This window comes from Artemia franciscana, chromosome 10, assembly GCF_032884065.1.
Source record: "Artemia franciscana chromosome 10, ASM3288406v1, whole genome shotgun sequence".
In the NCBI taxonomy this organism is placed as follows: Eukaryota; Metazoa; Arthropoda; class Branchiopoda; order Anostraca; family Artemiidae; genus Artemia; species Artemia franciscana.
In genome coordinates this window covers 15,935,260-15,949,000 of record NC_088872.1, presented here as the reverse complement: position 1 = coordinate 15,949,000, position 13,741 = coordinate 15,935,260, and the positions used below count along the sequence as shown (strand labels likewise).

Here is a 13,741-nt window from a genome sequence, read left to right as displayed (position 1 = left end):
ACACCGTTTGCTTGATACAAGACTTTTAACCAAGATTGATCTTTTATGGCTCAATACGATTACTTTTTGTCGAAGTGCTGCCTCTACGCCCTTTCTCTTTATAGAAGTGTCCTAAGTAAAAATTTTATATCTTTTACAATTTTCTTTAGTCAAAGAGTGCTGTCAAAAGATCTACCAGTGCGCCTCCTGTACGTCGAAATGGTCAAATTCCGACAGCCAAACCAGTTTCTGGTCCTTCGACAACATCACAGCAATGTGCTACTCCTGTAGCCTCATCTGGTAAGTTATTTCTTCAACTTTTTAAAGTGTCAATGAAATCTAGTTCGTTCACAGGAAAAGTGATGTAAGTAGTTGGAAAGAGGATGAAATTAACTCAATTAGTTGTAGTTAATTTAACTAAATTAATAGCCATTTGTGAAATTTGTACCAGCTTGGACTCTCCTCGTGGCAGAGGGGGACCACTGCTAGATGGGTGGTGTACCCATTGACAAAGGGGTCCTAGTCAGTCAGAAAAAAAAGTTAAAGCTTTTGTCCAAAAGAATTTTGTTATTTTAGATTTCAATCAAATTAACATAATATAACTTAAAAAACTCATTAAGCCAGTATCAATAAGTAACTAGAAAATATTTAGGCTCAACTGATGAAATAGATAATTAGGCTGAAACATGTTTTTTTTTTTTACAAGTGGCTTGTAATGTGATTGATTTTTTTAAGGGGGGGGGGGGGGTTCGAGACACCAAAAAGGTAGAGAATTGATGTTTTAGAAGATGTTTTGCTGCGGTAATTTTTCCCCAAAATAAAATTATGTTTCTTTTTAGAATTAAAATAAAGCTCCATAATCATTTTGTCTCGTATTTCATATATTTCTAATTTCTGTTTTGTGCTTAGTACTTGCTTTCATTGTATCAGGTGTCGAGCTAACTTTCTTCATCATATATTAGCAGCCTCTTGATAGTTGGGATAACCAGAACTGTTTTTGGAGGTGGGGGAAAGGGTTTCCCTGCAATAGTTTAAATGCTAAATCGTTTTGGCGAATCTTTAGCGAAAATCAACGAGTTAACCAGTCTTTTAAACAAAGTTCGATAGTACGAGCTCAACTTGTTGTAAACTGTAATTTTATTAACCTGTTTTCATTACAAATAAACAGGGAGAGAAACTATAATGGTTTTCAGGAACATATTTGAGTAACCCTCGTCAAGGCTCTAAACATTGTTTTTCGATGAAAAAAAGAAAGCAACTTAAAATTTTACTCTAAATATAGGCGATGTTTTCTCGTGACCCCCTCAATCACCAGTCCTTTTCGCTAAGTGTATCCCTTTTATCGTAAATCTGAATGAATTAAAGGACTCATTTTTGTCAAGGGGGAGGGGGAAGAGGGGCTACATTCGACCCATAGCTAATGCGATTAGAATAAAGTAAAAAAAAAACACACAAAGATTAAAAAAAAACAAAAAAAAACACTTCTTTTAACGACAGTAAATAGCAGGTGTAAACCTCAAAGAAGTACGTCAGTTACTCTAACCCAGTGGCTCCCAATCGATTTTGGGCCGTGCTCCACATAGACATTTCTAAAATCCTGATGCCCCCCTCGTGATATTTAAATTATGTAGCTCAAAATTGTACGTGTATTCACCTGGAGGATGCTTAAATTGCCATTAACTTGGTACTATTTTCTCGAGTCCTTCTCTAGGCATATGTATATTTTTTTTTCTTTTTTAAAATGTGAAATACTAATTATACCAAATTTTTATCTGTGTACAACAAGTTTTAGACAATGCATGACGTAGCAATACTATCGTGTGTCTTTGTTGCTCTTAAAATGCATATAAATGTGACCCCATTACTATGAGAAATGTTTTTTTTTTTTTTTTTTTTTTTTTTTTTAGAGCTAAATTAGGGCTAAAGTCAGCCAAAGGTTGCACGTTCTGGACATGATCCATTAAAATATTATCATACCCCACGTTGGGAATCACGGCTCTAAATAAGAATAATTCTAAAACTTCGACGACCCTCTTTATGTTGAAGTTTCAGTTGCTTTTTTGAACTCAACAATTTACTGCGTAATAAACCAAATAGGCCCATTTCCTATCGAATTGCTTTAATTCAAACCGTGAACTTTACCGTAAAGAGTAGGGCATTGAGGTGAACAGCAGCTCCTCTTGCTTTTGGAAAAATTCCATCTGTAAGTTATAAAAAAAAAACGATCAGAAACTAGCTATTAAGAACACATTTGTTTTAGTGAAAGTAAAGGGAAAGGTTAAAACATAAACATATAGAAATTGCCATATGTTTGAGAGGTTTCCCTCCCCCCTCAAACTTCCACTCTTTGCGATTATTTTTCTAATTTGCGATATCTTGAAAGTATTTGATTGTGCAGGTTGTATAGCCAATTCGTAAATGCAAGTGTTTTATAAACCGACTGTTCGAATGAAAAATCCTCTACAGCCGATATAATTAAATCAGCCGTTCGTCGTTGGAGCATTGTGATAAAAAAAATCCGCATTAGTTTGGGGGGGGGGGGGAACAACCTATATTTGATAATTTCAATAAAAAGTTCCCAAAAAATTGGGAAAATGTGGGATTTTTTTTTTGGGGGGGGGAAGGTCCCCTTTGAATACGCGCCATCTGAGGTTTAGTAGCCCTCCTCGTATTTAAACAAAGGGTGTTAGAGGCAGAGCGTGCTCAATATTTACTTAGAAAATGGAGCCTACACATAACTGACCAAAGGGTACTGGGGATTGATTGTACGAAGGGTACGAAGTCGCTTAAGGACCTTCGATCGTAAAGATTGAAAGTCCTTATGTACTTCTGAATTCTAAAAAGCTCAACATGTTCACCTTGAGCTATATATTAAAAAAATGGTTTTGAAGTATCTATTTTAAAGGACTTTTTGCTTAGTTTCATGTTTTTGCCCCTGAAGCTACACGTGCATTTGACCCTGGATGCATATATTTGGGCCTTTCAGCCGTTTTGATTAAAATTACTATATTGAAATTTTGCTCGGTGCCATGTGGGTCTACAAGCATGCCTTGAGTCAGTTGAAGGGCTGTTCAGCTACCTTCCAATCAGTGTTCCCCCTCAAAAGGGCTTTTGTAATCGAATGAGTCATCTCCTAAGTTCCCATGGCCACCTGTTTTGTATGATGAGAACAGGAACAAAAGAAACTGATTCTGCAATGGAGCAACATCGTTCTTTCAGTCAAAGCAATTGCAATAACTATCATAAAATCCTCATAGAAGAAAGAAATAATAATAATAAAAAAATCTGGGATACCAGGGTATTGGCAGGATAATCTATGCTTTAAATGATAAAAACGGGTCTCAAAAACAATGAAGATCAAAAATGACCTTTGCTATGTTATAGCAGGAAATCTATTCTGAATGCTACTGAAAAAGCTAATTGTTTCAAAATTAACTTTTGATTGACATAATCAACTTAAATCAATTTGGTTTTAGTCATTCTGATTTTATTGTAATTCTGCAAGGCCAAACGATGAAATCCTTTGTGTTTTTGAAACTAGACATTATGACTGCGATATGTTTACCAGTGATGCTTCCAATAAAAAAAAAGTCCACTTCTCTCTTTAACTTTGGTGCAACCAATAGCTGTTGGAAAGCAGCAAAATTTTAGGTGAATAATCTGGCAGTCTTGCTACAAAACGCTGCAACAATTTAATCGCTTAGTCCCTCCTCTATGAAATTATAGAAAGTGCTTATGAAGATATGAAATATAATAGTTTGTTATGAAGTCAATTTTAAAGCCAGAGTTTCTAAATTTTATTTGCTGTGTCCAGTATTGCCAGTTCACGTGTGTTTGGATTTATGTCAGAAGTCCATTGAATCCTGCAAGGCTTTCAAGGATATCAATTATTTTGTGAATTTACTTATTTTTGAGATTGGAAAAATTAATTCACAGCTTGTCTAAAGACCAGGACGACAGTTATTTGGATTTGACTCCAAAGTACTAGTCAAACAGTTCTTTCCACTAGAGGTCTGGTTTTGTTTTCAAGTTTATATGATTCTTTTTTTTTGCTCAAATATTGGTCTGGCAACTTTCTGCTAGGCGCGAGAGTCAATGGGAAGTGGTGCCGGCTTCATGACTTCCTTAAGTTTGGATTACGGATTTAGGCCTAATAGAACATTAGCTGAACAACGAGAAAGAATTATCTTTGCTCCCTTAAGAACTGGACACACGTAACTCTTTTCGGCACCGAATTGCAAAAAAAAAAAACGGTAGCGATTTGAGCTTGAAAAATTTTGTAGTGTTTGGTGGCGATTTAGGAGAACGATGCCAATTTACATTTATATCGTTTAACCTGTGTTAAGTTCTGCGCTTCATCACTGGGTTCCAAATAAAAAAAATGACAAATCTTTTAGTAAAGATTTGCAAACGACTACATTTATATCGTTTAACCTATGTTATGCTCTGGGCTTTATTACAGGGTTCCAAAAAAAAAAAAAAATGAGAAATCTTTTAGCACAATATATTTTTCAAATTTCCACTTCCTCTATTCCATTAAAAAACGGCATTTTGACCAGAATGCTGGCTGTGTTGAGTGGAACCTTGTTTGTGGTACGACAACTCTGCAGGTTTCCTATATACCCAAAACTGACTTACCATCAAAGATGGCCTGATCCACTAGGCTCCCAAATTGACACATTTTGTGTCAAAATGACACAATTTGATGTTGCGTGACACAATGACACATTCAGTCGAAATGATGACACAATTGATGATGACAACATTCAGTCGAAATGATGACACAACCTTACCTTGTTTCACTTAAAAAGGATGAAAAAGATCAACAAGATCAATTGCTTGAATTTGGATTTCCAGAGTAGTGACACTCGCCTTCACAAACTCCTTTCCAGCTCAAAGGCAACCATGAAGTCTATCAAGAAGTCTTTTGTCAAAACTGACATCTTAGAGAATGATGATGCTTTTGTCATTCCCATGATCTCAGGCTGTTTCAGGGAAATCTCCGAGATTCCTTTTGGTCCAAATACCGAAATATACGTGCTGAAATACAAGGATGTGGTACCCTCGAATGATCTCAAACAGTTTAGGTTGAACTGCCTGAACTTCCTTGTAGAAGTTATCAAACAAATGAGGAAATGAATTGATCATTCTGATCCCACTTTAAAAGCTTTGGGTTGTTTAGACCCAGTGACTGCTTTGAGCGAAAAAAGTTGACACTCTAGTGGGACTGACTGGTCGGTTCAGCAGCTTACTTGGGAAACATGAAGGTGAAGTAGAAAGGTGAAGGAATGTAATAGAGATTCAGTGGATCTTGATGAGTGAGCACAGGGATGCGATTATCAGAACAATGGGAACGGAAATGTCTCCTTCGATCTTTTGGAAGACGTTAATGAATACGAAAGACGCTCAAGGCAAGCCACAGTTCGAAGAGCTGTCTCTTTTCATGCTAAATCTGTGTACTCTTCCGTATTCCAGTGCAGCTGCGGAAAGTCAATTTTCAGTTCTATAAAATATAAAACGAAACTCAGGAACAGTCTACTTCTCGACACGATAGACTCACTTATGCATGCAAAGCAGCTGGTCTCTCGTACCTCAGGGACCGTGCACGACTGGGAAATTCCCTCCGATATGCGGAAGAATTTATGGCCTGGTACAAGGAGAAAGAAGAAGAGACCAATGAGCCGTAGATATAGCCTGGTTCGAGGGAGAGGGTCTGTGTGTGAGAGGTTATCAAGTTGTTCAGTGCTTATATATCTGATATTCATCTGTAATTTTTAGTACAAATATGCGACTGATTTTGGCTTACATTTTTCCTCGGCCTCTAGGTCCATCAGAGGTACGATTGTAACCATTAAGACAGGAAGACGGCTTAGTAGTATTGTTGGTTCAAGCTAAGCTTCAATGAGGGCGCAATTAACCACAGACAAGTTGATAGACAGATAGTTGGAACTGTTTTTTCTGGGAACTCCGATTGCCGAGTCAAAGTGACATACTGTACAAGAGAAGAAAAGTAGGCACAAAGCATGTTAAAACAAAAAGAAGCGTTGTCAGGCGTTAAACTTGATTTTTACGAATTTCTTATCGATTGAATCCAGGTCTCGATTGAATTCAGTTTTATGCTCGCAAACTAAAAAGCTCAAACGCACCTACTGTGGTCTTGTATTTTTCCATTTTCGAAGGTGTCAACTAAAGCTTAGCCAATTACGATTACGACGTCATGCGAAAAGTCTTTAATTTACTGGCGGAATTGATTGTCCCTAAAACTTTTATAAATGTAAACTTGCCTCGTTGGCCGCCCAGACACAAATTCATAGTGTGTAACATTAATTTAATCGACTGTTCTTATTACTTTCATGACGTCATAAAAACGTCTTGATCCAAGATAATAGTCTAAGGTTAAGTTTACTCCTTTTTGAACTGATTTGGAAGAGATTATATATTCAAAACTCTAAATAAAGATTTGACAATTAAATATGATACCACTTGTAGCAAAAAAATATGACACATTTTGTGACACACTAAGGAATCTGAGATGACACAAGCACATTTTCGGAAAAAAATATGACACACTCCTTAAAAAAAAATTTGGCAGCCCTGCGATCCATTCTCTTTTTTGGTGGATGTTGTTTCTGAGGCTTTTCAATCCTCAGTCCTTTTCTTCTCTTCAGCAGGAAAATCAAAAGAACTAAGTTGAGATCAATCATGCCACTATTGATAAGCTTTGATGTCCATGATGTTTAGTTTTGAAAATCTCGCGCAAAGGGCACTGTTTTTGTACCGCTATCGTCTGCCTACTGAGGTGCGGATGGTGCCGAAAAATGTTACGTGGGCCAGGCCCTTTACTTAGAAAATATATATTATCAGATTATCTAATACTGAATAACTAAATCCTATCGAATCATTTTGTAAAAATTAAAAATTAGCGCAAAAAAAATTTTAAGATTGAGTAATTTCTTTCAAAGTTCTTTTCTTATGCAAGCAATTCCTGTGCTCGTGAGGAAGAATCCTACCTCAAGGCGATCTTCAGGAAGTGGTATATCGCAAGCACAAGGTGGAGTAATTCAAACTCTTAATGACCTTTCTTTGCCCTTGGACATGAGTTATGCCTCCCTTTTATTGTCTTTCTTTATGTCTTAATTTATGAATCTATATTTCATTTTGCTGCATGGCGTAATTTCTTGGATGTTTATGTGTGCATTTCAACTGTTCATAACTTTTGTGCGCTTTATTGGGCTTTTTTTGTAGTGACTGTATAATAGGATATTATAAGTATGGTAACACACATAGTTACAGGTTTTCTAAACTGTAAAATTGATGTGAAAAAGAAAATAGCATATTATCGTAGCAAAACATATGCAAATATGTGACCTACATTACGTTCTGGCATAAATGCGTTTTTGTACTGAATTCTGGGTTTTTGTTTATTTCAACTTTTTTTATTGTTAATATTCATGTTTTCATAAAGTAATTCCTGGTAGTTCAGATGACGTTAGAATAGATTTGGCCTATCTTTGAATTCGATATCATTAATTTTCATCTTTGTTGTATTCTATGTAAGTGGTATCTGCATAAACATGGCTCACGTTAGCATTGGCATCGTTATCTTTTGTGTATCTAGTTAACAACTTAAAAAATGCCCTTGACCCAGTGGCCACCCTCCCTTTCCTTCATTCATCTTTCTCCGTCCATAACTCAGGCACTTCCTCCATCCGTCTTTCCTCGGCATATTATCCCTGTTATTAGAGTCACCAGGAGCCGTTATCTATGCCCAGGGGACAGACTTATTCGCGGCCCCCATATTACTTGGCGTATAAAGTAAAATGTGCAAAGAACTGTGGGTTGTATTTTGCCAAATGAAATTTTTCCCGGATAAAGTTTTCTTTTAGTTGAGTTTTCCTGAGTTAAAGTTTTCTGGAATGAATCAGGCATCTACACTGAAGTTTATTTTTGGAGAAGGTCACAAATTGAAAGAAAGATTCAGTTCTGTTAAAAATTTAAAGCATTGGAAAAGCTCTTAGATTTTAGGGAAGACCCAGGCCCAGAGGGCTTCCTGCTTGCGTTGGGATCCAAGGATTTAATTTTGTGCAAGTTCCAAGACGGGTCGAATTTCCCAGGTTGCATTTTCCATGTACTGAGTTTTGTGTTTGTAGAACTTCTTCCGGTTTCAGTTTGCGCAGGTGGAATTGAATGGACGGAGGGAAAACAAGATGGTAAAAATGCAATCGAAATTTAAAAAAAGGAATATCTATCCCATTCAGTATCATTTTTGATACTAAATTTAAAAAATGGCAAACTAGGTGTAATGTCAGAGAAAAAGGGAAACACTGATAAATAGTGGTGTGTTACTATCCTTTTTTCTTTTCTATTATAGATAACCAATTGAAAAATTTGTTTTCTTTCTTTCCAATCCAAAAACGTGTTTGGTGTCACTGTTGCCAGACAAGGGGCGATACGTGCGTTATAAACCACAGTTTTGGCGTACATTTTATAGTTCACGAGCAACTTTCTATCAGTAACGGGTGCGGTCCTTTCTAACGTTTTGCTTAATGTGCTTCTGCAGTACAAATTTAGACTGTTTGCTTAAATGACTTGAGGCACGTCTCTCTTCAATAATTTCCATGGGATCTTTTGGAATACAACTCTGTCAAGTGGTGCAGGAATATACATGTATATCATGTGCAACTCCAGTGGGAGTAGTCTTAAACTGCACCCTTATTTCTTCAGGATCTTGAGTGTCGGTGGATAGGACATCTAACCTGTTTTGGAGCTGATAGCAAAATTCATGTTTTCTTTATGATAATCTAGTTAGGTGATGTCCAACCTTCTCTTTAGGGCCATTTTCCTGCTCTTACTAAGATGGAGAAGGATATGTGCTCCAACAAGGGTATAGTCGCTCCCTGCTCTGGGTCTACTATAGGCTCCCCTGTAAGCACAATCATTTTGGATAGAGCTTCGCAGTCTTCTATTGACTAGGATATAGTCTATATGGGCAACGGTGAGATTATCTTTAGAGTACCAGGTGATGAATTATAAACTATTTTGTTGGAACAAAGGGGTTGAAACCACAAAGTTGTGGTCACAAGCAAACTGGGTGATGATGCTCACCATTTTGGCATCGCTGTCCGTATGTGTAGTGTCCAATTACGTCTTAGACTGATGGTCAGTACTTCTAGCTTGGCCATTCCATTCCAGCCAGCTCCATGTGAACTAGTCTCTCTTGGCTGTGGCAAGCCTTACCGGAGGGAGCATATACCGCTCTGATGCTAATATTGAACAGTTTTATTGCGTTAACAAAAAGGATGAAGCATCATTTATCTAGCTTGCGGTTCACAAGACTGCCAGAGACAGAATGTGGTCAAAAGAATGTTGTTGGAAATATTTATAGGTTCTCGCATCGTCTCCAAATAGACCTTATATAGGGACTCATTCCAAAGTTGGACTGCTTGCTCCGTTTTTCCTTCTTAAAAAAAGAATGACATCAATCTTATAGCATTTCTGAATCCTTTGCAATTCAAACAAAAGGCAGGTCATATCAATTCCCTAAAAGAGTAGGCTAATTAAAGGGCTAATTAATACCCGAGATGTTGGTAACAAGGCCCTTATCATTGCTATGCATAAAGCTCAGTGTAAGGAGGAGGAGGAGGCTCCACCACTTCTTCATACTTCGGGGAACTGTCAGATTTTGCATCTTGGCCTTTGGTCAATGTGTAATAGACCAACGAAATAACAACACAACTTGGCAAATAAAATAGAAAAATGAGTTTTTTATAAAAAGTTTTTATAATGTCCAAGTTTTTTTTTCATTATTGGATACTTCTCTGTCAAAGTTCCCATCTTGAGCTTTGTTTGTGACAACATTTGTTTGATTTCCTTCAACTAAAACTTCTCTTGGTGTTTTGTTGTATTTGCATCTATTTGCCTTTTTGATAGAGCCATGAAAAACGCTATGAATATAAGAAAATTCATAATTATGAGTAATGTTTACTTACCTTAACTCTAAAACGATACTAGAATCTTCTTTTCGTCAGAGTGCTTTAAAGTTCTTGAAATCTAGCTTGCAGGTTTGTTTTTATTAGAAATTTTATTAGAAATTGTTTTATTGTTTTATTAGAAATTTTATTAGAAATTGTTTTATTGTTTTATTAGAAAATTATATCATCAACTAATATTTTTGCATTAATTAGAAATAATTATTGGTGAAATTTAATGTCTCCAACAACACACACACACACATACACACACACCACAAAAACATCTACACGATAAGATTTCATTAAATGGATGACATAAATTGTGATTCTCTGGTTTGTAGTAATAGCCATTAGGGCCCTGCAAATTGATATTGCACAGGGCTCAAACACATCTAACACCGCCACTGCTTTTGCATCTTATTATCCGTAGTCTTTGATCTTAATCTCATGATTTAAGGGCGTCATTTTCAATTTCTGTTTAGATTGTGAATTCCTATTATTATGCTAAAAAACTGTCTGATGACATTCAGCGAAGAAGAAAACCAGAATGAAAACTAATCGAATTGGCATATTAAATAGTGTTTATTTCCTTGTCTCTGTAGTCTAGATTTGCTTTCAGAAGACGATGAATAATTCTTTAAAAGTCAAATAAGAAGCTCTTTGTTAAGTTGCTGCATTGTTATATTCATTGATAATAATCCCGGATATTTGGTGGAAATTCCCTGTTATTGTTGTTATTATTTACCGTCTATGGCACAGAACCTTTCACCAGAGTAACAAAATGAAGGGTATTTTGTAATTAAAATTGGTTCCATCATCCATAAATTGTACGCTGGTGAAGCTTAATTTTATTTCTTCCATTTCATCGAAATAGAATAGGAATTCCAGTCAGGGTTTATTCTCAATTTTTTGGCGGAATAATCGTTCGTTAAAAAGATTAGAAAAATGAAATAAAATAAATGTAGAATTAAATAAAAAGATAGAATATTCTTTTGTTTAAAAAGATAAAGTTAAGAAAAATAAGTATTTTATATAAAAAATAAAAACTTATTCAGCCATAAGTTGCCTTAGGCATGTACGCAAGAATTTTGTAATAGAATTGATTGAATTTTGTCAAAGAACTGATGTAAATGAATAAAAATAAAGTCACTTTTTTTTTACCAAGAGTGTATAAGAGATAGCTAAGATAATGTAAGATATTTATTTCGAAATGTTTATAGTACAAGCCCCGAAGGACTGAATTCAAACTTAGGAGTCATAAAAAAAGTAAAAAAAAAAAAAATCGTCAGAAAACAAGAAAACTGAGAAACTGGTAATCAATGCCGATCGAACAACAATAACAGAATGAAAAATCGTTCCTTAGTCAAAGGAATTAAACTGATTGTCTTTGTAAAGAAGGGGACAAATGTTTTTTTTTATATATCTGGATGTAAAGCAGCGAATGGAGACAAGATCGGAATTGGTCCAGAAACAACTCGAGATGGTCAGAATCTGGTTTGGAAGTGCCTGTTGGGGAAAATATTTTCCATGCGAGGGTTTGCTATTGCATGTTTTGCTAAACCAAGACACAAGGAAACTTCTGTGGTCAATTTTTTTCCAATTTGGCTTTTTTTTTTACAAGAAAAGAGTATGGGACCTTAGCTTCTCTAAAAATTATTCGCAGGGCTTTTTTTGGATGGGTTCAATTTTTTTTGATTCTTCGCTGGAGATACCAGGGTGCCAAACTGGACAAGCATATTCAAGATACAGGCGGATAAAGGAAGTTTAACTCCTTAAAATATGGGAAGGGATAACACTAAATTTATTTAGCAGCTTAAGGAGGGAAATAAACGCATTAGCTCTGTGGATGATGTCTTTAGCATGTATCCCATTTTAAATTAGAAGAAAGGGTGACGCCAATTAATATAACCGATACCACAGAAATATCTGGGAGGGATTGAGTTACCACAACGGAGTTTGATTTTAAGGAAATATATTTGCATTGTCATTGATTTAAAGGGGTTTAGTCTCACGTTTAATTTCGAGGCATCGTTTGCAATGTATTCTCATGTCTAAGTTCGAGGCATCGTTTGCAACGTCATTGAGGACGCTCGTAGGATTTCTTATTAAATTTCTGTAGCTGGTTTCAAGTGTGACGCTTCATCACTAAGCTTTACTCCTACAAATAACCTTATACAGTTCATTTTTTAAAATGTAGATCATATCTTCTTCTTCGTTCTTTATTGCCTGTGCCTCACTGCCCTTTCTATTTAGAAAGTGCCTCACTGCCCTTTCTATTTAGACTCATCCTTTGGTTTTGGATAGGTTGCCGAATAAGTGTTCTTACCTAATTTCTCTGACATTATATTTCCTAAGTAATCTTACAAGATGGCACTGATAAAAAAATAAGTACATAAATAATGTAAAATGTACTGTTTGAATTTTTAGACTCTTAACATTATTCATCTACGCCTTAATCTGCCTATGCCAAGTGAAATTTCTAAAAAAAAGGCTATATCTTAAGAAATAAAATAGCTTCAGTTAAATCTTTTCTTCCTTTTAAAATTGATTCAATACTAAAATATTTATAGTTGTTTCACATTAACTAAGTGGGCCTATTATATTGGTTTACAAAAGGCCTGTAAGATGACGAATTGTTGCGTATTGGCTCACAGGAAAAAATACAAAACAAAGTACCGAAACACTATATTAAAAGATAATACCGTGCCAAGCCTTCATTTTGCTATATTGGGAGTCGGTACTCCTTGTATATACAGACATTCTTATGAAAAACCACATATACGTTTGACAGAAGAAAGCATACTTAAAGAAAGATAATAAAACATAACAAAAGAAGAAGACATCTGAAGTAAATTAAATACATTACATATATAATATATTACATATAAAATTTATATTTATTTATATTTATATTTATATTTTATTTATATTTTATATTTTATATTTATTTTATATTTATATTTATTTATATTTTATACTAGCTGTTGGGGTGGCGTTTCGCGCCACCCCAACACCTAGTTGGTGGGGGCGCTTCGCGCCCCCCCAAGCCCCCCCGCGCGCGTAAGTCGTTACGCGCCATATTAGTTACGCGCCATTGTAGTTGTGTCCCTATGTCCCACCTGTGAATATAGAGATATATATATATATATATATATATATATATATATATATATATATATATATATATATATATATATATATATATATATGTTTTTAACTACGTAAAACTTGCGAATATACAACATTCTTTGCTGTCCCATTGTCTGTGCATATAAATAGATTGTCAGGTTTACCGACTCTTGAACATGCAACATATAATGGTCCATGGGAAAACAATCCGTATTCAGATCTATACCTCATGATTCTAATGATTGCCCTTGAGCTTTGTTGATGGTGATTGCTAATCGACCATTCCCTGAGTCGCCATCGTCATTTATATATCCCCCTGTGCACCCCGGCGTCCCCTTTGTAGTTATGTCCCTGTGTCCCGGTCGTCATTTATATTCCCTGTGTCCCGGTCGTCATTTGTGTCCCGGTGTTCCAGTCTGTGATTTCTCTTTGAGTGTCCCGGGCGTCATTTATATTCCTTGTGTCCCGGTGTCCCGGTCGTCATTTATATCCCCCTGTGCCCCCCGGCGTCCCCATTGTAGTTGTGTCCCTGTGTCCCGGTCGTCATTTATATTCCCTGTGTCCCGGTCGTCATTTGTATCCCGGTGTCCCGGTCTGTATATACATTCGTTTTTTAGTTTTGTTTTTCTCCTTTATTTTTTTCCTTTTTTCTTTTTTTTCTT

At 35.9% G+C, this 13,741-nt stretch overlaps 1 protein-coding gene across 1 annotated transcript in view; it reads left to right on the top strand.

Annotated features, from left to right (window-relative positions):
- The window catches only part of LOC136031837 (CLIP-associating protein 1-like), a gene marked incomplete in the record, with an annotated part of 169,070 nt that overhangs the window by 78,181 nt on the left and 77,148 nt on the right, over positions 1-13,741 (top strand). The window contains 2 exon segments of the mRNA XM_065711673.1: positions 150-279; positions 6,959-7,030. Of these exon segments, the coding sequence (XP_065567745.1) occupies positions 150-279; positions 6,959-7,030 (202 nt within the window).